The sequence below is a fragment of the Eurosta solidaginis genome, chromosome 4 (assembly GCF_040869045.1).
Source record: "Eurosta solidaginis isolate ZX-2024a chromosome 4, ASM4086904v1, whole genome shotgun sequence".
NCBI lineage: Eukaryota > Metazoa > Arthropoda > Insecta > Diptera > Tephritidae > Eurosta > Eurosta solidaginis.
The window spans coordinates 18,246,377-18,272,978 of NC_090322.1; the positions used below are offsets into that span (position 1 = coordinate 18,246,377).

The window sequence follows — 26,602 nt, forward strand, 5'->3', positions numbered from 1 at the left end:
GTCCGGCCAATTTGTAGGGAAAATCAAGAGGAGCACGACGCAAATTGGAAGAGAAGCTCGGCCTTAGATCTCTTCGGAGGTAATCGCGCCTTACATTTATTTTTAACCTAAATATAATTTTTTCCCAAAAGTGAACATGCGCTACTGTAATAATAAACGACTCAATTATAAGGGCGAGTCGAGAAAAGATTCATAAAATCCATTTCAAGTTCCGATATTTACAATTTAAGTTCAGAATTTGCATTTAAAGAGATTTTAAAAGTTAAGTTGGGTGTCATTATACCTCTGGAAAGTTGAGATTTTTGTTGAGGCTTTTTGTAGTTGTTTCATTGGTCCGAAAATTTTCGTTGGAAAAAATGTTCAAACCAACTTTTTTACATGCTAAATTATTTATCTGGCTCAGGATCTTTGCGGCGCGATAAGGGCTATTGTCTTTCTTACTTTTTTCGCTATTTTTCATTTCGTGTTTTGTCAGATTTATTACAGTGCTGTTTTTGCAGTTTCTGTTTGTGTTGCTATTTGCCAAACATTAAAAAAAATATTCGTCGGGAAATCATTTACAATGACAACTTCCGGGTTGGGGTAACTATGTAGGAGCAATTTATTTTTCTCCGCGAAAGCTAAGTCAACGAATCCGAAAGCGGAAATTAAAATTGTATTTCTTTCAAATAAAACGAAAAATGGCCGCGGTTCACTCCGAAAGGGAGGGTGTGATCCATACATAGTATTTTTGCGCAGAACATCATTCTGCATTGGCGGTTGTCGTTGTTGTTGTTGTTGTAGCGATAAGTACACTCCCCGAAGGTGAGGTTGACAGATGGGTTTGGAGAAGCTACATATATATTGCGCTGGCAACCTGAAGGGTTGCGCTATTTTGTATTTTACTCGCCTCTTACGACAGGCATACCTACCGCGGGTGTATTCTAACCCCCTAACCCCTGGGGGTTAGTGTTGGCGGTGTTCGACCACACTGATAAAAAATTACCCTGAGTGTGTCCAACGCCGGTTTGGAGATCACAACTTTGTATATACGCGAAAAACACTTCTACATATTTTTTTTTTGCGGGTGCAAAAATCAACATAATTACAACAATCACATGAAAATTTAAAATTTTTTAAATTATAAAGTTATAAAAGTTGACACCGCTGCAGTTTAAGCAATTTTCTTCCAGTGTTTCTACTGCTTTGGTTACGGCTAATACTTCCGCCTGAAAAACACTACAGTAATCTGGCAGCTTGTAGGTCTTGTTTATTTCCGAATCAGCACAGTATACCGCAGACCCTTCTCCTTCCACTACTTTGGAACCATCATTGTACACATGTATTGCCTCGTCCCATTTGGATACCCGTGCGTCTACCATCCACCTCTATTGTGGCTTTAAGATCCCCTTCGAAACGCAGGTAGGGAATCAGGTAGTCTGTTCGTCCTGTAATTGTTGACGTTATACCACTATGGCCATAGTCGGCGCTCAAGCTGCCGCGAGACACTGAGCCTCGTTGCAGCTGTTAACGCTATGTTCTTTGCTACCAGGTCTACACATGGAATGTGCAGAACGGCAAACAGTTCAGTCGTCGGGGTTGTTTTCAGGGCTCCCGTCATGCTAAGCAAAAGCTGCATACCCCCTCTAATTTTTTAAGTTAGGTTATTTTTCGTATGGCTGTTAACCAACCAAGGATTCCAAAGTATGGATAGGGTCTACAATCGCTGTAAATACCCAAATGAGAGAGAGAGAGGGCGATAAACCCCACGTACACCTCAACATTATTTTACATGCATAAAGCCCCGTCGAAGCCTTCTTCGCTCTCCTCCACGTTAAGCAACTTATTGTCTAGGATGATTCCTAGATATTTTGTGTAATGTTTCTCCTGCAGGGTCACCCCTCCTAACTTAGGCCTCGTTGCATTTGGGACCTTATACCTCTTAGTAAACAAGACCATATCCATCTTCTCTCCGTTGGCTGTCAACCCGACATTAGATGCGCAAGTATGAATATTCCAATTTTACTAGGAAATAAACACCAGAAAGCTCCTACATATTTTGTTATAATGTGATATTAAAATTTCCATGCAAAGCAAAAAATGTTCAAAATTTTTAAAAGCAGAGGAAAGGAATGAAAAGGAAACGAAAGGAAGGAAAACTAAGAAAGAAAAGAGAATAAGAAGAAATGAGAGGAGAAGAGAAGAGAAAAAATGAAAAGAAAAGGAAGAAAGGAAAGAAAATTTTACGCACTTTTACAAGGCGTCATGTTCAAAACATGATTGAAAATGATGAAAAACTTTTATCAACAATATTTTTTTAATGAAATAATTTCAATTCGGTTTTTTGCTCTTGAAAAACTGTGTTTTTGCTGAGAGAGGGTTTGGATAAAGCCGAAGATGTTCTTTAAGGCTCTTTTGCAGAACGTCAAGTTAAGTTTTTTAACTCAGACTTAACCTAACTTGAGGAGTTAAACTCGTAGATTTTTGTTATCAAAAAATAAACTCGTTTTTTTCATTGTCTTGATTACCTGTGTTTTTTTTCAGATTGAAAAATATGCGTGACAAGAATGAACAATACACATACCCGTGCGAGATTTGTGGCAAACATTTTAAAAAAAAATGGGACTTAAAAATACATAAACTATTCCACAGCGGCGAAAAGCCCCATAAATGTGATTTTTGTGAAAAGCGGTAAGTTATCATAAAAATCCTCGTCCTAATATATTTATATAAATTTATTCCAGCTTTGCTCTCTGCTTGTATTGAATAGATTTATAAAAGCTACGTACCTAAGTGAGCATTTGCGTACTCATACCGGTGAAAAACCATATAAATGCAAATACTGCGAACGGTGCTTTGCTACAACAGGTGTACTTAAAAAGCATTTACGTAGAATTCATCTTGGTGATAATATACACAGATGCAAGTTTTGTCCCTCAGCTTTTCGTTTTGCTTCGGAGCTACGGTTACACTCAACTACGCATAAAGACGAAGATCCAGAGACGCGTGAGCGAAATATGAAGGCCTTAATGGAAATAGAAGCTAAATTAAAGCAGAAAGTATTGAAAAGGAAAGTATTAACATAGCGTAAATTGTAGGGGACTGTTATCAAAAATGCAACGCCGCATGCCTTCCTTAAATTAGAAAACTTTTTATAAGTATAGAGACTAACCAAAAAAAAAAAAAAAACCGCAAAAAATCTACCGATTTTTTCATCGGTGATTATTTGCTGCCCCGTACAAACGCATGCCAATTTTTTGGAATTTTTACACACATATACAAACATTTCTGAGCAGATTTCAATTTTTACTTAGACATATACCACTTAGTGTTTTGCCTGACAAAGTTATGGTTTGTCTTAAGTAAGCTCGAAAACAGAAACAAATGCTTACGATTTGTCCCATAGCAACCGTGGAACGCTCCCAAAAATGGCTCAGACACATACAATTTCTATGAGCGCAACCGAAATTGAATTTATATAACTCAATTTCCAACTTTTGTTCCAGTGACATTTCAGTGCTCGTGTGCACATCTGTATCACATTGTCGAAGGAATGCTTATTTCAATATAGGCAAACAACGTCGTATGTTGTTATTAGGTTGATCTGCTAATGATATTAAAAAGTTGTAAAACCCTACTTAAATTCGAAACTTAGTTACTAAATAATTTTTAGTTGAGTTACAAAACTTAAGGTTTTTTTAATATTAAAAAATCCATTCTTTTTTCGACTAATAGAATAAACAAATACCCGTGCGATATATGTGGTAAACGCTTTAGACAAACAAAGCACTTAATCCAACATAAACTACTTCATAGGGACGAAAAGCCCTATGAGTGCGATTTTTGTGAAATGCGGTAAGTTATAAAAAACCGTATCCTAATATATTGATCTAAATTTATTCAAACTTCTCATTTTGTATTCAATAGATTTGAAAAAACGTTGAACCTAAGCCTTCATATGTGTACTCATACCGGCGACAAGCCATGTAAGTTACGATTACACTCAACTTTTCATAAAAAGGAAGATCCAAAGACGCATGAGCGAAGTATGGCAGCTTTAAGGGAAGAAGAGGCTAAATTTAAAGTAAATAGGTAAAATGGCATTCATAAACTCCGTAGACTGTCATCTTATATTAAGGTTAATTACTCCGTAAATCGCAGCATCCAGGGCCGGTATCGTGTTATACGATCCGTGATCGAAAAAAATTTTTTACATCGCAATATCTCTTAAATTGTGAATCGGATTAAGGAAATATGCTTAATAGTGTCTACATGTACTAACTGCAATTTATTCTAACTTTTAAGAATAGCTTGACAAAATCATATTTATTGTTTGAGTGAAAGCGTTTTTCGATACGTGATCGTATTACACGATACGGACCCAGATCATAAGAAAACGCTCAACAAATTTTTATTTTCCCCTTGTCGGCATGGCTTGAAGAAATTTTATTTGAAAATATCAAATTTCCTTTTTTATTTACAATTTTCTTCACAAAAATTCGTTAAAGATGGGGTTTTCGTGCATTATGATATGGATTCCGCGCTTAAGTATAAAATTCCAAAAATTAGTTTTGTCATATTGGTATTTTTATTTAAAGGAGGTAACTCTTTACACTGACAAAATTTAGGTAACCCTAATCAAATATACGATATCATTTTCACTACGTCTCCATGTCAAGCTTTAAATGTGAGATATATTTAATCTCAATTTTAACCGGCACTGCATCCACTAGCAGTTTATTTGACGGATAATCTTTATATATTGGAAAAATTATAAATAAGAAGCACTGGATTTTCTGTTTTAAGTTTTCAGCCCCAAAATAATTAAAATATTATAAAAAAAAACACATTTAGGCAATTCATAATGTAAGATCATAAATGCAACCATGTCAACTAATTAATAGAATAAGCAAAAAATATATCACTGTAAAGGAAGAAAAGAGAGGATGGTGGACTTCCGGTTCATTATTGGATTGACGGCTGAAGAATAAAGTATTAAGATAATTAATCCGGACGTTTCTGCTGTTTTATTAACCATCGAAGGTAGAAATTACATATCAGGTGTGTTAACGAACCTCGCGCACTATTATAAACAACTATTTTGTAAAATGGATGCTCGAGAAGGCATTATCAAAGCTTTAACTGCAAATAATGTGGATTTCCCTCCTACTGCCAACATTATACAATTACGCAGATTACTGCAAAATATAGTTGGCGTGGGAGATAATAGCTCCGCAAATACGATGAATACCACTCCGAACACAAATATATTGGAGAACATTCCGGACGAAATTATTGAAATAAACGCTGCCGTTTCTATTGAGTCCTCTGCCGCCATTGCCGTTACCGCCGTTCATACTGCTGCCACTGCCTCTACTACCGATGTTTTGGTTGAATTCAGTTCAACACCTGCCGTTCACGATGTTTTTGCTGCCGCCGCTACCGTCTGCTCTGACGTCACCGCCGTTCATACTGCCGCCACTGCCGTTCCAACTGTCTTTTCTACCGATGTTTTGGTTGAATTCAATTCAACACCTGCCGTTCACGATGTTTTTGCTGCCGCCACTGCCGTTTATTCTGCCGCCGCTACCGTCTGCTCTGCCGCCACTGCCGTCACCGCCGTTCATACCGACGCCACTGCCGTTCCAACTGTCTTTACTACCGATGTTTTGGTTAAATTCAATTCAACACCTGCTGTTCACGATGTTTTTGCTGCCGCCACTGCCGTCTATTCTGCCGCCGCTACCGCCTGCTCTGCCGCCACTGCCGCTCATACTGCCGCCACTGCCGTTTCAACTTTTTTTACTACCGACGTTTTGGTTGAATTCAATTCAACACCTGCTGTTCACGATGTTTTTGCTGCCGCCCCATCAAACTCTGCCCCAATTAACGCAAGAGCCACGACCATAAGTGTGGATGACGAACTGGTGGCGCTACGAAAACGTATGGAAATGTTAAAATTAATGAAAGAAATCGACGAGCTAAAAATGTCCTAGGGCAAAGGCAAAATTTACATGCGACTCAGGAAAAGAAGTCCCGAGGATAACAATCCTAACACGCTAGAAGTGGGCGAAGTTGAAAAGGACCTCAAAAGCCTAGGAGAAAAAGGACAGCTGGAGTAGCCGACGTCAACACGAAGGTGTTAAAAGAGGACCAACAGTCAAATGGTGCTGCGAGTCGCACAGATTAACATCCGGCACAGCATTTACGACCCGAGAAAAGAAGTCCCGAGGATACAAATCGCAATTTGCAAGAAGAGGCTGAAGGGTGCCTCGAAAACTCTAAACCAAAAGGGCGAGGGGAGGACGAAGACGTCACGACAAAGGTGCTGGAGGGGGACAAACAGCCCAATGGTGCTGCGAGTGTTATAGATAAACCTCAAACGCAGTAAAGTGGCTTCGAGCGAACTCCTCCTAACCATTGAGGAGGGTTCGGTGTTTTTTTTTTTTTTTTTTTTTTGAGCATCCAATATATTTTGCCAACTGTGTTACATAGAATGCATCTAACAATTTTGTGGTTTTCATAAAAATAATAAACTTGGTGAGCATGGATGGATTGCTGTCAGTAGTGCATCCATTTTTTTTTAAGAAGTCATCAGTGTTAAAGATTCGTCATTGACTTTCTTTTCAGACGCGTGAAGCTAGTTGGTCTTGCTGACGGGGCTAGAATGAATGGGTTGGGGTGAGTTAGAAGCCTCGTGTTGTATGAAATGGCATACTTTTTGATTTCTTCAGCTATAGTTGGAACCTTTAGATTCAGGTGTAGCTGGTTGTTAGTCACATAGTAGGGTGCGTTTACAAGAATTCTAAGCGGTTTTGATTGAAATATTTGGAGAATATCTATGTTTGAGTTTGCTGCAGTTCCCCACAATTGTATTCCATATGTCCAAATGGGTTTTATGATGGCTGAGTAAAGCAGGACTTTGTTATCAACTGATAATTGTGAATTCCGGTTATAAGCCAATACAAATTTCTTAGTTTGATACCAAGGTTTTTTTTTTTTGTTGAATATGTGGGTCCTCCAAGTTAATTGTGTCGAGGTGCATACCAAGGTATCTTGTTTCGTCGCTTTGTGGTATATTAATATCGTTCAGTTTAACGGGTGGGCAAGTGTTGCGTCTCGTAGTAAACGTCACTTGAACGGATTTTGATTCACTGGATTTAATCCTCCATTCTTTCAGCCAATGGGTAATTTTATTTAAACTTCCTTGGAGCTTGAGTGAAGCCACGCTAGGGTTAGGGTTCACGGGCAGCACCGCAGTATCATCGGCAAACGTTTCTATAGTGACTCCTGCTATTTGGAGGTCATACGTGTAAAGTAGATAAAGTTCTGGGCCCATTACACTGCCTTGTGGGACGCCTGCTAAGCACTCATAGAGGGCAGTCTGCTGTACACCTTGGTTAACGAAGAAATAACGATCTTTTAGATATGATTGTATAAATAAGAAGTGGCTTATGGGGAGGGTGTATTTTACCTTATAGAGAAGTCCGGCATGCCATACGCGACCAAAAGCTTGTGAGATATCTAGAAAAGCAGCTGTGCGGAATTTTTTCTTCTCAAAAGCGTCGTATATTTGCTCGGTGGGTCTGTGGACCTGCTCAATTGTTCCGTGCACTCTTCTGAAGCCAAACTGATGATTGGATATATTTTTACGCTATTCTATTATTGACAAGAGTATTTTAAGGAAGAGAACTTCCATGACTTGAGACGATAGGCAGCAGACTAATAGATCTGTAAGATGCAACTTTATCAGCTGGCTTTTCGGGTTTCAGAATCATTTTCATCTGCGAAACCTTTCACTGTGAGGGTATGAATTGAGTTGTCAATACTGCATTTAACAATTGTGTCAGGAATTGTATGTCTTCGTGGGGTAAATTTTTTAGGATAGTGCCGTTGATAAGGTCGTAGCCCGGAGCTTTGTTTGCCTTGAGTTTCGCAATTACGGTTTTTACCTCGGATATTGAGAATTTTTTTATGGATAGGTGCATTTGACATGGATGACTTAAGGTAGTTTCCACTTCCCTAGTTACTCTTAGTGGGGGTTCAATATCACGCGGAGTGAATACTAGTTTTATGTGGCGGTGCTTTTTCATCATCACTTTTTGCCCATTCTCCATTCGTATAGGTGCATTTGAGATAATTGGCCTCTTTAGCTTGCTAGTAGCTTTCCAAAAGGAAGTAATCAGTTGCAGTTGTTTCCCTGTTGTGCTCCATATTGAGGATGGACTTAAGTTCGTTAGTTAATGCATTCAGCCGTTTCTTGTCATTGGGATGCCGGGTTTGCTGCCACCTTTTCTGTGCGATACGCTTTTCTTGAAGTTTGGCTTTTACTTCGTGGGTAAAGCCTATAGTTTTTTGCCTGCTGAGGGTGAGAGATGAGTTCCATGCAGCTTGTTGGATACACCTGTTAAAGTGTTCGACTGTTTCAGCCATATCATCGTCGGATTTCAGCGATAGTTTTAAGTACTACCAATTAGACTTCCGATTATAGAGGCTGCAATGATTAGCTGTGGATGTGAGATTTTTATCAATTGTTCTCAATATTGGGGAGTGGTCAGAAGACAATTCAAAGCAAGATTTGCTAGTTATTTCTGAGGAAGACATGCCTTTAACTACACAAAAGTCGATCAAGTGGGGTAGTTTATTTTTATCTGAGGGCCAATACATATGTGGGTATCCCAGTAGAGAATGGAGTTAGTTTGAGACTTGATACAGTTGCCTTCCTTTAGGGGTGATAAGGCGAGAGCCCAAGAAGGTGCGTTTGGCATTGTAATCACCGCCAACTAAGAATCGGTGTCCAAGAGTTTTGAAGAAATGTTTATACTCTTCCGCAGTGATAGCGTGTCTGGGTGGGCTATAGATAGCTGAGAGCGTAATTGGGCCATTCGAATCTTCGACAGTAACATTAGTGGCTTGAATAGCATTTGTGCGGTACGAGTTTGTATTACAATGCTCAATACTGCTCCTTATTAGGATACCTGATCCAGCATGTGCTTTGTTATCTGGGTGTTTTGTGTGATAAAACTTATATTTAGGGAATTCAAAGTAGCTTATATCAGTGAAGTGGGTCTCAGATATGAGAAGTATGTTTACATTGTGGGTCTGGAGTAATGCCTTTACTTCAAGTAAATGCTTGGAAAGGCGATTGGCATTCCAGATAATGATCTTTAAGGGGTCGTAGGTGAACAGTTTTTAGTGGTGATGGTGACAAGAAGTGTCATCATTGTTGTGATTTGCTGCATAACTTGTATCAGTAGAGTGTTCATTTCTCGCATTTCACTACCATTTTGGGTTGGGGTAGATGCGTCTATGTTATTTGGGTTAGCATTGATAGAGTTTGAGCTGGGTTGGGGACCTTCTAAGGCTTGAGCATACGACATAGTGTTGCTGGTTGGGTTCACTTTGCTTGAGAATGCACCTTGTTGATTGGATTTCTCTTCTCCATGTAAGACAACAGTATAAGGTACGGCTTCGCTAGCCGACCCAAAACTCACCCTCGATTACATGGAAGTAATCCCAGCGCCATGCTACGTCCAAATTTTACACCGTGGAGGGCGCCGCCTCCATATTGTCGCCATATTTGTCCGCTAAACTTCCTTACGAGGCGGTCTTCTCCGCCAGACACTCATTTACGATACAAATAAAAACTCCGTACAAACTTTACTTAGAAAGTTACTTGGTTTTATTAAATCAAAATTCAGAAAACGCGTGTGTCACTTACAATGCCGAAAAATATATTGATTGCGGTGAAACATAAAAATGCCGATGGCACTATTGCCATTCGTCATTATTATATTTCATTATATACAACATACTTTGCCTACTGTCTGAAGCGGCAATTACCCACCGACGTGTGCCGTACGTACGGACGTTTGTCGTACGAAACACGTTTGACCGAACCCTCAAGCCCGTAGGAATCAATGTGTGCGTCTGTGTACATGTACATAACATATTTGTGTGTGTATTGTTTACAGATAAGCACTGTTGCCATTGACAATTTTACATGCATGCTTATGCAAACATCAACTTTTTGCAATTTAATTTTTGATGGTATAAAAGGCTGGAATTAATATTAAATAAATATAAATAGATTAACAATTTTTGTTGTTATATCGGCCTACTGATTTTAAGATCGCGGGTTCGAATCGAGCTCAAGGCCTAACAATAATTTTTTATCATTATTATTGTTATGATAAATTTTTTCTTAATTGAAAAAATTTTTAAATTAGAATAGAAGAAAGAAAAAATTTAGACAACTGCCAAAGCTCGTTGTATAGATCCATTTCGGGAACTGCTAAATTCCTTCATCGGCAACGTTTAGGCGCCGCTGCTATAACCATTCAGCCATCACAGCGGTTTTTTGTTTGTCTTCATTAATCCTACTTCTATTCTGGTTCGTGCCAATTGATATTCACAACACTGCGACATCTGTTGCAGAATGGCTGTGAAAATTGGACTTGTTTGTTGGCAATGCTGCCATGGTGTCATATTTTATTGACACTTTTTTCCCCGTGCTCTGGGATGTATTAACAATTTTTGTTGTTATATCGGCCTACTGATTTTAAGATCGCGGGTTCGAATCGAGCTCAAGGCCTAACAATAATTTTTTATCATTATTATTGTTATGATAAATTTTTTCTTAATTGAAAAAATTTTTAAATTAGAATAGAAGAAAGAAAAAATTTAGACAACTGCCAAAGCTCGTTGTATAGATCCATTTCGGGAACTGCTAAATTCCTTCATCGGCAACGTTTAGGCGCCGCTGCTATAACCATTCAGCCATCACAGCGGTTTTTTGTTTGTCTTCATTAATCCTACTTCTATTCTGGTTCGTGCCAATTGATATTCACAACACTGCGACATCTGTTGCAGAATGGCTGTGAAAATTGGACTTGTTTGTTGGCAATGCTGCCATGGTGTCATATTTTATTGACACTTTTTTCCCCGTGCTCTGGGATGTATTAACAATTTTTGTTGTTATATCGGCCTTCTTTCTTCTATTCTAATTTAAAAATTTTTTCAATTAAGAAAAAATTTATCATAACAATAATAATGATAAAAAATTATTGTTAGGCCTTGAGCTCGATTCGAACCCGCGATAAATAGATTACATATTTATAATCTGCACTTTTACATAATTATTTCGAATTATTTTCACAATTTTTCAAACTTTAATTAGGTGTTTTTGCATGAAACTGCAAAGGGTCAAAAATTAGCGCACAAAAGTTTACTAGGCAACTCTGTCTAGTGAGAGAGCGATCAGCTGACACGTTCTTACGGAAAAAATCAAAATTGTTTTGATTTCTACGTTCCGGGCTACGTACTTACGAGCATTGCACGTCGGTGAGTTTTCGTTTACATTGCACACTCATAAGATAGGTCGTGTCAGCTGACACGTTTTTGGTACGTACGTTCGTGAGTAACTGTCGCATTAAGCGGCAATTACCCACCGACGTGTGCCGTACGTACGAACGTTTGTCGTACGAAACACGTTTGACCGAACCCTCAAGCCCGTACGAATCAATGGGTGCGTTTGTGTACATGTACATAACATATTTGTGTGTGTATTGTTTACAGATGAGCACTGTTGCCATTGCCCATTTTGCATGCATGCTTATGGAAACATCAACTTTTTCCAATTTAATTTTTGATGTTGTAAAAGGCTGGAATTAATATTAAATAAATATGAATAGATTACATATTTATAATCTGCACCTTTACATAATTATTTCGAATTATTTTCACAATTTTTCAAACTTTAATTAGGTGTTTTTGCATAAAACTGCAAACGGTCAAAAATTAGCGCACAAAAGTTTACTAGGCAACTCTGTCTAGTGAGAGAGCGTTCAGCTGACACGTTCTTACGGAAAAAATCAAAATTGTTTTGATTTCTACGTTCCGGGCTACGTACGTATGGGCGTTGCACGTCAGTGAGTTTCCGTTTACATTGCACACTCATAAGATAGGTCGGGTCAGCTGACACGTTTTTGGTACGTACGTTCGTGACTAACTACCGCATTACACATCGTATTACAATAGCTGTCTACTTATTAGAATATGATATGAACATGTTTCCTACTCTTTCTTACAGAGTGCACCATTCACAATGTCACATTTTGCATTGTCAGCAATGGTGTTGCCAGATGTGTCGTTATGTATTAAAATGGGGAATTTTATCACTACAACAGTACTTGGGTGAGTTTTTTTCCTCAATGATGGGTATTTTATGTCTTGTAAGTTTTTATAGACCGCACATCCATTCTAATTGGCTGGGTGATTATCTTCGCATAAAGCGCATTTAACATCATCCGACATGGATTTTCGACTACAATCTGCACATTTTCTACATACCGGTTTTCGACGGCAGTACGATTTCGTATGGCCATATTGCTGGCAGTTAGCACATTGGGGTATTTCACGCTTTGAGTGTGGGGGCTCGAATACAATTTTTGAATGTAAGAGACTTTTAATTTCGTAAATTCCTTTGTTGTTGGTGTCGGGTTTGAGTTCAATTATGAACATAGGTAGCGGTTTTTTGGTGATTCTGTGCTTCATGTTCCATATGTTAGTAACAGAGTGGCCAAAATTTGTGAGTGCGTCTACGATTTCTTTGGTATCTATCGAGAAGTGCATATTTTTAAGAACTACTTTAAATGAACGATCTTGTTTTGATTTATATGTAAAGAACTCTGTGTTCTTTAGTTCCAATTAGGTCACGATAGTTTTGTAGACATCGAGAGATTATGCCTGGACTTTGACTTGTTCGTTACCTATTAGCTTTAGGTGAAACGAGTTTGGGCAATTTCTTGTAATAAAATCATCAGTGGAGATATATTACTGACTTTGTCGACGAAAATTGGGGGAGGTTTCAGTTCTTTCTCCTTGGGTTGGCTTGCTTTTTCGACTTCAAAGACGGCCAATCTATTTTCCGTATCTGGGGCATTTACTTCGCGCTTACCAAGCCAATATTGTTCAGGCTTGGCCTGTTTTTTTTTTTTTTTACTCTGTACTCCTAATGGGCTTTCGCGTTGGCGTTTAGATGGAGGTACGTTCTTCCATTCGTTGGTAGCTGTAGTCAGGCTAGTGACTTTGGGTGGGTTGGATTTGTTGCTGACTATAGAGTAGTTGCAATTGTTGCTGGAGGAACTCTGTCTGCTGCTCAACACTTCCAGCGCTCCCAGCAGGGATTGGGAATTTCGAGTTTGTGGGAGTTTTTTGTACCTCCGAGTTTTGTTCCTGTTGTGTTCCTGAGGTGAGCGGTTGGGATTAGGTTGCTTGGGTCTGCGATAGCTTGTGTTGCGGTTGGCTGATTTGATGGGTTGGGGTTTGCCGAGATTGTAGGGGTTCTCCTCCCTTAGGAGGGTGCGGTAAAGTGGCATTTTACTCGCTATTTACTTGCTTTTTTCCCCTGGATTCCTTTATTATTATATTTTTTTGTTTTTGTATTGGCTTATTCTTAAATTATTATTATTATTATAATTATGTTACTAATATTATTGTACTCTTACTATTATCATTATTTATTTTTTTATTACTTTGTATTATATATTCATTTAATAACGTTTATTAAGTTATGTGGATATTTTTTTAATTTTATAAATTTTTTATTTTGAGTATCTTGGCAACTCTTATTTAGGAAGAATATTGGTAATCAAAGCTAGTGACGGGTGGAATATATTCCCTACCTTTAGGCGAGGGTGAAAATATGTACATACCAAAATTGGCGCCAATTATGTATATACATATATATTTGTTTGTGTTTTTTCTTGGTTTCACTTTGTTTTCGACATGGAGTCTCACTTTTATTTTAATGTTTATTTTTGAGCACAATTGTTTTTTGCCGTATTTTTTTCAGGGTGGAAATCACTTATTTGTTGTACCCAGAGGGTGATTTTTTTTGTATTTAACTCACTTAGAGCTTTATTATGTATATTTTTTCTTATGTTTTGGCAGCACACACTTTTATTTTTACTTAACGCGAACAGGGTTGCCAGGGTTCGTTTGACGTGGTGGAAAGGTTTGTGGACTCAGCGCACGCGGATTTGGGGTTTACTACGCGCACACGGAAGGGCGGGTACAAGCTGTAGTCATGGTAAGGAAACAGCTGCATTCATATATGCTGCTTATTTACACTGCCGAGGACCTCGTAGTGGTGGCCGTTGAGCAAGAGAATAAACAGGCACTTATCCTGACATCGTGCTACATAGCCCATGCTGCGGAGGTTCCACCTATGGAGTGCAAGAGACTAGTATAGGACGAAGGGCGCTAAAGGCGGTTGGTCATAGGCGCGGATGGAAATGCGCACAAAAATGCGGGGGAGGAGGGGATACGAATGAGAGAGGCGAATGTCTATTTTGTTACATCCTGCAAACCAATTTGCAGATAGCCAACAGGGGAAGTGTCCCTACATACATACGTTGGTTCAACATCCAGAAATGTTCTTGATATTACATTGAGCTCCGAACGTGATATGTCAAGGTATAATTTGATGGTTCTTAATATACCATCCTTCTCCGACCATGCGTATATCAGCTTCAGCATCCCCTAAAGAGGGTAGAGAAGGGAGGAACCTTTAGAAACTCTACGTCAATGAACTGGACGAAATTCCGGAAACAGGTTGAAAAACTGGGACAACCCATACCCAACCCATAACCAACCCAAAGCCGCCATGGCAGAGCAATGAGCTGAGTCTTCTAAGAAGACAGGGAAAAGAAATGTTTAAAAAAAATAAATAAATGTAAGGTGCGATAACCTCCGAAGAGATCTAAGGCCGAGCTTCTCTTCCAATTTGCGTCGTGCTCCTCTTGATTTTCCCTACAAATTGGCCGGACGGGACCTACATGTTTTATGCCGACTCCGAACGGCATCTGCAAGGCAGATGAGTTTTCACTGAGAGCTTTTCATGGCAGAAATACAACCGGAGCTCTTGCCAAGCACTGCCGAGGGGCGACCCCGCTTAGAAAAAATTTCTTCTAATTTAAAAACCTTATTTCTAAAATTCTTGATGTTGATTTGCCCGGGGTGCGAACCCAGGGCATACGGCGGAGCACGCTACCATCACACCACGGTGGCCGCGAAAGAAATGTTTAAGCTAGCAAAAATCGCGGAAAGCGAAGCGTGTAGTTACGAGTTTAAGGAGTGTACTGTGGACCTACAAGCGTAAAATTTTAAGGGTGAAGAGAAAAAGTTTCTGTCCGGACATAGAGTGCTGCAGCGAAACCGCACGGTTGAAAAAGTCCTAGCAAGGGGAAACATAGTCCAGGGACTAACAAGGAAAGAGAAATGGCAATGGTCACGTAATAATAAGGAGTCCCTTGAGGTACTTTTCGATACACATTTCCCATCGGGAGATAATTTAGAAAAGCCAGCAGACAGCACTCACCCTTCGATCACGGAGCGGGTAGTGCCGGGCTTGGTAACCGATACCAAATCGAATGGGCGGTGAAGATGTTTTCTAAGTTTAAATCGCCGGGCCCAGATAGTATATTACCGGCCATGCTACAAATTTCAAGTAGAGCGGTCGTGGAATGGCTTGAAATAATATTCGATGAGTGCATAAGACTGAATCATGTACCGCACTCTTGGAGAAATGCTCTTGTAGTTTTCCTACCAAAGGCGGGGAAGATCGGTCACGTGTATCCCAAACTATAGACCCATAAGCTTAAAATACATTCTGTTAAAAGCCTTTGTGAGGCTGATAGATGTGGTGTACATAAAGTCCAACGTGGATGAAAAGCTTCTCTCCACAACATAACATGCGTACACCAACGGCAAGTCGGTAGATACCGCATAGCATAAAGTAATAAGCATAGAGAAAGCCCTGGAATATAAGGAATATGTTCTAGTAGTCTTCTTAGACATTGCCGGGGCTTTCAAAAATATTTATAAAAGGGCGATTATGGACGGTCTTAATTACATTAAAGTACATCCAGCCCTAACCAGATGGATCGGCTGCATGTTAAATTGCAGGAAGATTACATCACAATGGGGATTGTATGAGGCCACAAATCAGGCACAGGGGCGCGCCGCACGGAAGCGTGCTATCGCCTCTGCTGTGAACGCTGGTCATCAACCAAATGCTCGAGCGATTCGACGAGGGACCCGTAATACTTACGGTTTACGCAGATGACGTTGCAGTTTTCATAAGTGGAAAGTGGCTACCAACGATTAGCTCTTTGATGGATCGGGCGATTCGGGATATTCATACCTGGGCATCTAATGTCGGGTTGACAGCCAACGCGGAGAAGATGGCTATGATCTTGTGTAGAAAGAGGTACAAAGTCCCAAATTGGACCAGGCCTAAGTTAGGAGGGGTAACCCTACAGGAGACACCTTGCACAAAATATATAGGAATCATCATAGACAGTAAGCTGTATTAGAAGCTCAACGTGGAAGAGAGGGTGAAGAAGGCCTCAACGGCACTTTATGCATGAAAAGTAATGGGGTGTACGTGGGCTTTATCGCCCTCTCTTTCTTATTGGGTTTTTACAGCGATTGTAAGCCCTATTCTATACTATGGAGTTCTTGTTTGGTGGAAAGCCACACAAAAAACAACCTAGCTCAAAAAATTAGAGTGGGTATGGAGACTATCAATGCTTAGTATTAGGGGGAGCCCTAAAAACAACCCCGACGGCTGCACTGTATGCCATCCTGCACATTCAATCTGTAGACCTGGTAACAAAGAACATAGCGCTAACAACTGCAACCAGGCTCAGTGCCTCGGGGCACCTTAAGCGCCGACCATACGGCCATAGTAGTATAGCGTCATCAATTACAGGACGAACATACCACCTGATTCCCTATCTGCGCTTCGAGGGAGATCTTAAGGCTACAATAGAGGTGGATGGTTGGCGCAAGGGTGCTCAAATGGTGGACGAGGCGATACATGTGTACACAAATGGTTCCAAAGTTCTGGAAGGAGTCGATTTTTGGGTGTAAGACAGTAGCGTAATGCCATCGACGTGGATGTTCAACAGGGTCGACATTTGGCCGTCCCGGTTGTAAATAAGGTCGGCGATGATTTGGTCGGTGACAATGTCAGGTTTCGCGAGGCGAAGAAACTGGAGAGATCAGGGAGATAGCTGTTTATTTTATTACAAAGCTCATCGATGTGTGGGTCTGGGTCTGTGGCCATTATTGTGCAGTCATCGGCGTAGGAAACAATAGTGACTCCTTCGGGTGATGAAGGTAGCGGCACCCCTTGTTTAATTCTTCTTGGTTTGGATGTTATGTTCCTGAATTGCACCGATGCTTTGCGACCAGACATAATTTGCGATCCACCCTTTGAGACTTGGGGGAAGGGAGGACCCTTTCTGGTCTTGCAGTAACGTGCCATGTTTGACCGTGTCAAAAGCTTTTGATAGGTCTAACGCAACGAGTACTGTCCTATGTAGGGGTCTTGATTTAATCCGCAATTTATGTAATGTAATTTTGGAAAGCCATGCTGATGATTGGCGAGACGCAAATTTGCAGTGAAATAGGGAATCGGAATGGCTCCAAGTGTCTTTGCTACTTATTGGGGGTTGCCGGGGTCGTGATGTCTTATAAGGTCAAGTTCTCTCGCCAGAGTTGCGGCCTCCGCCGGAAAATCGGATTTCCGGAATACTTCCGGCGGGAATAAAACGAGCCGAAGCGGATTCAATGCCCTTGCGGAAAGCAAGGTCCCCTTGACGGGCATCAGTCGGGATAGGAAGGGAAGCAAAGCGATTGTCAGTATAAGATTTGTAATCATCCCACTTTCCTTTCTTAAAATTCATGGAAAGTGCGAACTGTGACAGCTTCCTACCATACGAGTGGTATGCAATGTGCAACCAACGCCTCTAACACCCCTCTCACTCTTGACCACCCCTGTTGAAACTGCAAGTTTCCTTGGACTCCCGTTAGAGTATATTGATGACAATTTGTGAGTGGTTGCCCCTATTGGATGGGGCGGAGCACTGCTACAACAACAACAGAATTTTCCCACGGCAGCAGGTTCTATGTACCGGAGCGACTCGGGATTTTTCCCAACCAAGGGCTGCAATTTCAGTGTAACCCCATTTAATTTACTGCTACAACAATAACAGAATGTTCAAGTTGGAATATTTATTCGTTTTGTTGGTTGCAAAATTTTTCTGCATTATTTTGTTAATTAATAAAAAAAAAAAGTAAAACAATAAACAAAAATAAAATATACCTTGAATTTTAATATCTGTTCATCTTATACATTAGTAATATTTTTTTTATTAAATGGCTGGGCTGTGGGATTAGAAATACGACAACTCGAATTCGAATCTCAGCACAGGGAGAATCAAATTTCTAATTTAAAAAATACAAAGACATTTGATGAAATCTTTGGCGGTTAAGGAATAGGTGCAATGACAGCTGGTGTGTTTAATTCCTTTGTTCCTCTGTCATAATAAAGCATAATAATTTTATAAAATAACTAAAATTTACAAATGTGTAAAATAAAATAAAGTAAAATAAAATAATATGTTTTTAACAAGCGAGACAGTCTCATTTGCTTTATACAATTCTTTTTAATTTTTTTTTTCTAACATCAATATTTAAAACAATGAAAGGACGGGAAGAAACGGCAGCAAGCGAAAGTAAAGGCAAGGAATGAAGAGGAAAGGAAAGGAAGGAAAATTAAGAAAAAAGAGAATAGAGAGAAGAGAAGACAAGGGAAAAGAAAAAGATCAAAGGAAGAAAGGAAAGAAAAGGAAACTATGCGCTTTTACAAGGCATCATGTTCGAAACATGATAGAAAATAAACGATATGTCCAAAAAACTAATATTTTCTTTGCTCTGTAAAAACTTTTATCAACCATAATTTTCTAAGAAAATTATTTTAATTCCATTAACAAAACGCTCAATTTGACTTATAAAATATATTAACCTCAGTTTAGGCCAAACAACCTATTTGAATACTTGCTTACTTAATTGGCGCTTAACCGTCTAAACGGTTATGGCCGTCCAACAAGGCGCGCCAGTCGCTCCCTCGCCCCGCCAACCGGCGCCAAGGTAGTTTAAATCGTTTTCCACCTGGTCCTTCCAACGGAGTGGGGGCCGTCCTCTACCTCTGCTTCCATAGGCGGGTTCCGATAGAAACACTTTCTTGGCCGGAGCATCATCTTTCATTCGTTTAACATGGCCTAGCCAGCGCAGCCGCTGCGTTTTAATTCGATGGACTATGTGGATGTCTGCGTATAGCTCGTACAGCTCATCATTAAATCATCTTCGGTACTCGCCATTGCCAACACGTAGAGGTCCATAAATCTTTCGAAGAACTTTTTTGAATACACAAAGCGATTTTTCATCACCCACTGCTGTACTTCATATTTTTAGCAATTCACAATATAGATGTCAAAACGGTTTTTTTGCTCTTGAAAAACTGTGATTTTGCTGAGAGAGGGTTTGGATATAAGCCGAAGATGTTCTTTAAGGCTCCTTTGCAGAACGGCGAGTTAAGTTTTCTAACTCAGAAGACTTAACCTAACTTGAGGAGTTAAACTCGTACATTTTTGACAAATTTTGAAATTAGCTCTGAGCTAAAAAAATGACTTGCCTTTCTGCAAATGGGTCCAAAATACTAAAAAGTTCTAAGACCGTGTTTAAATCTGAACATACTCTAAAAAGTCGAGTAGCCAAAAAATTGTTAGTTTAGTTCATGATTCATCATGGTTTAGTTACAAAATTCAAATCCTCTTTTCCTTTTAATATCAAAAAATAGTCTTTTTTTTTTGTCTTGATTACTTGTGTTTTTTTTTTCAGATACAAAAAAATGCGTGACAGGAACGGATGCGATATTTGTGGCAAACATTTTAAAACAACATGGGACTTAAATAGACATAAACTAATTCATAGCGGCGAAAAGCCCCATAAATGTGATTTTTGTGAAAAGCGGTAAGTTATCATAAAAATCCTCGTCCTAATATATTTCACCAAACTTTTTCTAACTTTATTTTCTACCTGTACTAAATAGATTTTCACGAGCTTCGACCCTAAGCCAGCATGTGCGTACTCATACGGGTGAAAAACCATATAAATGCAAATACTGCGACCGGTGCTTTACGACAAAAAACGTACTGAATACGCATTTACGTGTACATCTGGGTGAAAATATTTACAGATGTGAATCTTGTCCCTTAGCTTTTCGTTTGGCTTTGGAGCTACGGTTACACTCAACTACGCATAAAGACTAAGATCCAGAGACGCGTGAGCGAAATATGGCAGCTTTAATGGACGAAGAGGCTAAATTGAAAGTAAATAGGTAAAATGGCATTCATAAACTCCGTAGGCTGTGATCTTATATATAGGTTAATTACTCCGTAAAGCGCGGAATCCACGCCCGGTATTGTGTTATACGATCCGTGATAAGTACGCTTCCCAAGGCAGGCGGTTCTATGTACCGGAGCGACTCAGGATTTTTCCCGACCAAGGACTGTCATTTCAGTGTAACCCCATTTAATTTGTTGTGTCCCTCCCACAAATTGTCATCCTTCCAGCAGCTCCTCGCAGCGGGACTGCGCCATACTTTCCTGCTCCGGGAAGATATGGAACCCAATCCGGGTCCGTCTCCTGACCCCCTGATCTATTGTGGCTCCTTGCTGTTCTCGCCCTAGGGCGTCCCGTAGTCTACGCCCTAACATATACTGCCGCATACCCAAAGACACCGGGTACCCCAATGCTTACCCGAGGACGTCCAGTCCCAGGGCCACAACAGCAGTTGCGTCCTAGCCTTCCACAACTCAGGCGTACTCACCCGTCACTTACTCCCTGAGTGACGACGTCTCCCCCTATGCACTTCCGAATTCTGCAGTTAACCCGTAATGGATTAACTGGGAAGATCACGGAGATAGTCGATTTAATGAAGCGGCACAACATTCGCATTGCTGCGATTCAGGAGACTAAACTCACAGCAAGATCTCGAGAGAGGAAATGGAGGCGGCCCCGCGTTTATCATACACCACTCTGTGCAATATCATATATTTGATCCCGAAATCGGCCGCAGGGACAGTGTCTTAGAACGTCAAGGCTTATCTGTCCGGTCAGGCAATGCAAACCTAGAAATCATCAACATCTACATCCCTCCTGCCACGTGTTTCCCAAGTGGATACCGCCTTAATATCAGCGCCTTACTCACTGGCAACAATCTTAGGCGATTTCAATTCCCATCACGATCTATGGCATTCCAACTTGCGGGCGGACAGTAGGGGTGAGATATTGGCGGATCAAATTGAAGCAACGACGTTCTGCATAATAAACGGAGACGCCCTCACACGTATGGTAGGAATCTGTCACAGTTCGCCGGATATATCAATCGTGAGCGCAGAACTCGTAAACTGTCAGCCGATGGTAAAACTGGCATCCATCCACCTGCCAATACTTATTTCGCTCGAGCGTACCGACTTCATCGTCACTGAAAAACGCACTTTTATAAACTTTAAAAAAGGAAAGTGGGCTGAATACAAATCCTTTACAGACAGCCGCTTTGCTGCCCTCTATCCCGACTGTTGCTCGCCAAGGGGAGTGTGCTTTCCGCAAGGTCATTAAATCCGCCTCGGCTCATTTTATTTTGTTGATTTTCCGACAGGGTGGATAAATGATGCATATTTGAACGATTTTTGTGTATGTGTATGTGCTATGTGTTCATTCAGAACCGAGGGGAGATTTTACCGATCGATTTGTGTGGCTGACTGAGGCAGGTAAAAGTCGGTAGTTCTACTCGTTTGGACCTTTGTGGGTTTGCTGCTTTGGTGCGATTATTGTTTTGTGTTTATTTGTTGTTGTGTAGTTGTTTGTTGTACCTGTGTGATTACTTTGTTTCTTATAAACAAATTTTAAAGGCTCAAATATTGTGTCAGAAATTGTGTTTATCTGTTCGTGTATTATTCTACCGTCGAATGTCGGCCTTTGCTTGTGTGTGAAGAACCCTAACTGTTTATTGACGTTTGTTGGGGAACATTCATTTTCGACCATGTGATTCGCGAATTCAGGGTCTGGTATAATGTTTGGATTCCGTGTTTTTCTGTTGTAATCTCTGTTCTCTGAACCTCGTTCTTGTTTGTCTTATGTAACTGTGTTGGCATCCGCAGGTAAGCTTGAATACGCTGTGGCTGCTAAACGGATCCTCTGAGTTAGTATTATTTTCTTAGTTTTCGCCCTATATTGTTCGATGTTTTGAACACTGTGTGAATGTTGTATTTCTTAAATTAGTTTGCCAATTTGTATGTTGCTTTTACAGTATATGTTATAGTCGTCCAGGTTTTATTATATTCCTTTTCATTATTTCTTTTTGGTTCTCCATGCGTCCTTCTGAGCTTATCTACTAGTGCTTTTTTATATCCGTTGTTTGTAGCAATGTTATATATTACTTTTTTCTAACTAAAATAACTTTATTTTTTTAAAAACCGATCAAAAATCGACCAGTTTTATTGAAATTTGGCAAGTACATACATAAGTCATTTTTATGATAGCAAAAGTTGTATAGCCTTTTACGGAACACGATATTTAAATATGTATAACTATTTTCTTTTAAATCATTTCGTTTGTGACGATTCTCTTTAAACGTATCCTTTTAATATATGTAAGAGCAGACAACTGGGTATATAATGTTTGGTTTTGTTCAATCTTAAACTTCCTTACTTGTTTTCTCCTAAATTCGAAACATACGATCTCGTTTAAGAAAAGTTTCTTCACTTTGGTAAAAATTCAGAAGTACTCACTCCATTATACTCGATATGTTTTACTGAGTGTGAGCACTAGAGTCGATACTTTGATCCGAGTATTTTAAATGAGTACCGGTATAGTTACATTTTTTAAAAGTTCCATCACTAGTTATGAGGAAAATAGTGCTCGGTGAAAAAAGAAGAGGTTTCACCTCCATTTCCAATTTTGTTATTTTTTTTTTTTATTTTCATGGAATAAATATTCTGTAGAAGTATTTTTTGCAGATATATAGCCTGTTATATCCCTTAACGTTCTCTTTAAATCCCTTCTATATAAAACTGCGCGTGGCCCTTTACCAAGTTCGGTAATTTTGCCAGACTCGTTCCCTAAGACAATGAAGTTAGGTTAGGTTGAACTGGCCGGTCCATGTATCACTCCTAATAGCTGGAGTCTTAGCCTGGCAAGCGCAGGGCAAGAGCACAGAACGTGCTCGATCGTTTCCTCCTCCAGCCCGCACTTCCTACATCTGCTATCACTGACCAGGCCTAATTTAAAGGCATTTGACGCCAGAAGACAGTGTCCAGTCAGAATACCCGTCATGAGTCTACAGTCCTCTCTTTTTAATGATAGAAGCAACTTTGTTAGTCTAAGATTGCACGACCTGCACATAATCTTCGACTCTTTGCTGCCCCGCGCTTGAACCCACGCCTTTCCTGCATGGTCGATCATGTGCACCTCTCGCCTTCGCTTAATTTCGCCCAGTCTAATTGGGACGTCTACGGAGCAAGCTTCAAGGGATGCGCTCTTTTTAGCTAGTTCATCCGCTTTTTCATTCCCATCTATTCCCATATGCCCTGGGACCCAATATAGATGTATACTTCTCCCTGTCCCGATTCTCTCCAGGGACTGCTTACACTCTTAACACGCATTTAGATGCTGTGCTATGCGAGATTATTGCCTTAATTGCTGCTTGACTGTCAATATAAAAGTTAACGCGACAGTAATCCGGCAGCCTGTAGGATCTGTTTATTTCCGGATCAGCACAGTATACCGAAGACCCTACTCCTTCCACTACTTTGGAACCATCTGTGTACACATGTATCGCCTCGTCCGCCATTTAAGCACCCTTGCGCCAACCGTCCACCTCTATTGTGACCTCGAAACGCAGATGGGGAATCAGGTAGTCTGTTCGTCTTGTATTGATAACGCTATACTACTATGGCCGTAAGGTCGGCGCTCAAGCTGCCCGAGGCACCGAGCCTGGTTGCAGTTGTTAACGCTATGTTCTTTGCTACCAGGTCTGCAGGTGGAATGTGCAGAATGGCATACAGTGCAGCTGTCGGGGTTGTTTTCAGGGCTCCCGTAATGCTAAGCATTGATAGTCTGCATACCCCCTCAAATTTTTTGAGGTATGTTGCCTTTTGTGTGGCTTTCTACCAAACAAGAACTCCATAGTATAGGATGGGGCTTACAATCGCTGTAAAAACCCAATGAGAAAGAGAGGGCGACAAGCCCCTCGTACACTCCAGCATTCTTTTACATGCATAAAGTGCCGTTGAAGCCTTCTTCACCCTCTCCTCCAGGCTGAGCTTCCATGACAGCTTACTATCTAGGATGATTCCTAGATACTTTGTGCAAGGTTTCTCCTGTAGGGCCACCCCTACTAACTTAGGCCTGATCCAATTTGGGACCTTGCACCTCTTTGTAAACAAGACCATATCCGTCTTATCCGCGTTGACTTTCAACCCGACATTTGATGCCCAGTTATGAATATCCCGAAGCGCCCGATACATCAAAGAGCTAATCGTTGGAAAGCACTTTCCACTTATGACAATTGCAACGTCATCCGCGTAAGCCGTACGTTTTACGGGTCCCTCATCAAATCGCCTGAGCAGTTGGTTGATGACCAGCGTCCACAGCAGAGGTGATAGCACCCCTCCCTGCGGCGTTCCCCTGTCCAATGATTTCGTGGCCTTGTACAATCCCCATTGTGATGTAATCTTCCTGCAATTTAACATGCAGCCGATCCATCTGGTTAAGGCTGGATGTACATTGATGAAATTAAGACCATCCATAATCGCCCATTTAGAAACATTATTGAAAGCCCCGGCAATGTCTAAGAAGACTACCAGAGTATATTCCTTATATTCCAGGGCTTTCTCTACGCTTATTACCACCCTATGCAATGCATTATCTACCGACTTGCCTTTGGTGTATGTATGTTGTGTTGTAGAGAGCTGCTTTTCATCCACGTTGGACTTTATGTTCACATCTTTCAGCCTCTCAAATGTTTTGAGCAGAAATGATGTTAAGCGAGCAGTTCTCCAAGAGTGCGGTACATGACTCAGTCTTATGCACCCATCGAATATTATTTTAAGCTATTCCACGACCGCCTTACTTGAAACTTGTAGCATGGCCGGGAATATACCATCTGGGCCCGGTGATTTAAACTTAGAAAACATCTTCACTGCCCATTCGATCTTGGTATCGGTCACCAAGCCCGGCACTACCCGCTCTTTGATCGAAGTGTGAGTGCTGTCTGCTGGCTCTTCTAAACTGTCTCCCGATGGGAAATGTGTATCGAAAGGCACCTCAAGGGATTCCTCACTATTACGTGACCATTCCCCGTTCTCTTTCTTTATTAGTCCCTGGGGTATATTTCCCCTTGCTAGGACTTTTCTCAACCGTGCTGTTTCACTGGAGCACTCTATGTCCGTGCAGAAAATTTTCCATGAGATTCTCTTCGCCCTGGAAATTTCTCGCTTGTAGATCCTCAGTAGATCCCTGTACTCCTCCCGACACGCTTCGCTTTGCGCGGTCTTTGCTAGCTTAAACATTTCTCTTACCTGTGTTCTTAGAAGACTCAGCTCATTGCTCCACCATGGCGGCTTTGCTTTTCCTCTGAATCTTCTTAGAGGACAAGCTTTGTTATACGCAGTCATAAGCGTCCTTGTTAGGAATTCATTAGACTCCTCCAGTTCTTCCCCATTGGCAACCTCTTGGGGTTGTCCCAGTTTCGTTTCTACCTGTTTCTGGAATTTAGTCCAGTTTGTTGGCCTAGGGTTTCTAAAGGTTCCTCCCTTCTCTACCCTCTTTAAGGGGATGCTGAAGCTGATATACGCATGGTCGGAGAAGGATGGTCTATCAAGAACCATCCAATCATACCTTGATATATCACGTTCGGAGCTCAGTGTAATATCCAAAACATTGCTGGATGTTGGACCAATGTATGTAGGGACATTTTCCCTGTTGGCCGCTACGATCAACTAGCGCCACAGTCAGTGACTGCTTTGCCACATCACTCATCTTCTCGGGAAAAGCCGGCGTCTTAGTTTTAACTCCCTTTGGCACCTCCGAGAAAGCCGGAGTCTTAGTTTTAACTCCCTTTGGCACCTCCGAGAAAGCCGGAGTCTTAGCGTTATCTCCCTTTGGCTTATCTCCTACTTCCGTAGTTGGAACTTCCTTCTGACTCGCAGCTATCGAGGTAGTTGCTACCTCGCTATTGGGGCCCATCTGTCTTACAGCTTTGGGCCTACTTGTCTTGTCTATGCGACTGCCCTGCCTCGCTGCTCTGGGACTGGGTCCTTTCTGCCCCTTGAAAGCAGACTTGTCGCTTTCGGCCGAACGTTGTCTCTTCATTCTGCCATTCGACGCTTCTTCCTCCTCGTACCGGTTGCAGAACTGAGGGTTTCTAGCAGCAAACCTTTTGAACTGCCTTCGACCTACTTCTACCGCCTCATGGGCCCATTCCAAGCGCTCGATCTCCACTTCTGTTAGGTCGACTACTGCTTCCAGGCGTTGGACAATTCTTAGTGCTGCACGGTACTGCGAGATAGCTCTTACTTCCTCTGCTCCGTACCCTTCTCCACTCCTCTACTCCGTTTTCATTTGTGTGCTTTTCCAACACGGAGTTCATTGAATCAGCACTACTCTCGCTCCCCGAGTCCGACGCATCGCTTAATGCGTATTTTTC

The 26,602-nt window shown here is 40.9% G+C and overlaps 1 protein-coding gene and 1 long non-coding RNA gene across 3 annotated transcripts in view; one reads left to right on the forward strand and one right to left on the reverse strand.

Moving 5' to 3' along the window:
- Positions 1-26,602, forward strand: part of LOC137249181 (zinc finger protein ZFP2-like) — a 40,435-nt gene that overhangs the window by 11,610 nt on the left and 2,223 nt on the right. The window contains exons 2-7 of one of the 2 annotated variants that reach the window (XM_067780483.1): positions 2,524-2,670; positions 2,750-3,047; positions 3,713-3,834; positions 3,907-4,071; positions 19,732-19,863; positions 19,943-20,230. In XM_067780483.1, the coding sequence (XP_067636584.1) occupies positions 2,524-2,670; positions 2,750-3,047; positions 3,713-3,834; positions 3,907-4,071; positions 19,732-19,863; positions 19,943-20,162 (1,084 nt within the window). In that variant the 3' untranslated portion in view covers positions 20,163-20,230. The remainder of the gene's footprint in view (positions 1-2,523; positions 2,671-2,749; positions 3,048-3,712; positions 3,835-3,906; positions 4,072-19,731; positions 19,864-19,942; positions 20,231-26,602) is intronic. The other variant, XM_067780484.1, reaches the window with a different exon arrangement.
- LOC137249185 (uncharacterized) lies at positions 4,268-9,701 on the reverse strand. The gene is made up of 3 exons (XR_010952275.1): positions 9,474-9,701; positions 7,454-8,486; positions 4,268-7,374 (listed from the first exon to the last, which is right to left on the reverse strand). It is a non-coding gene; the product is annotated as an uncharacterized lncRNA (long non-coding RNA).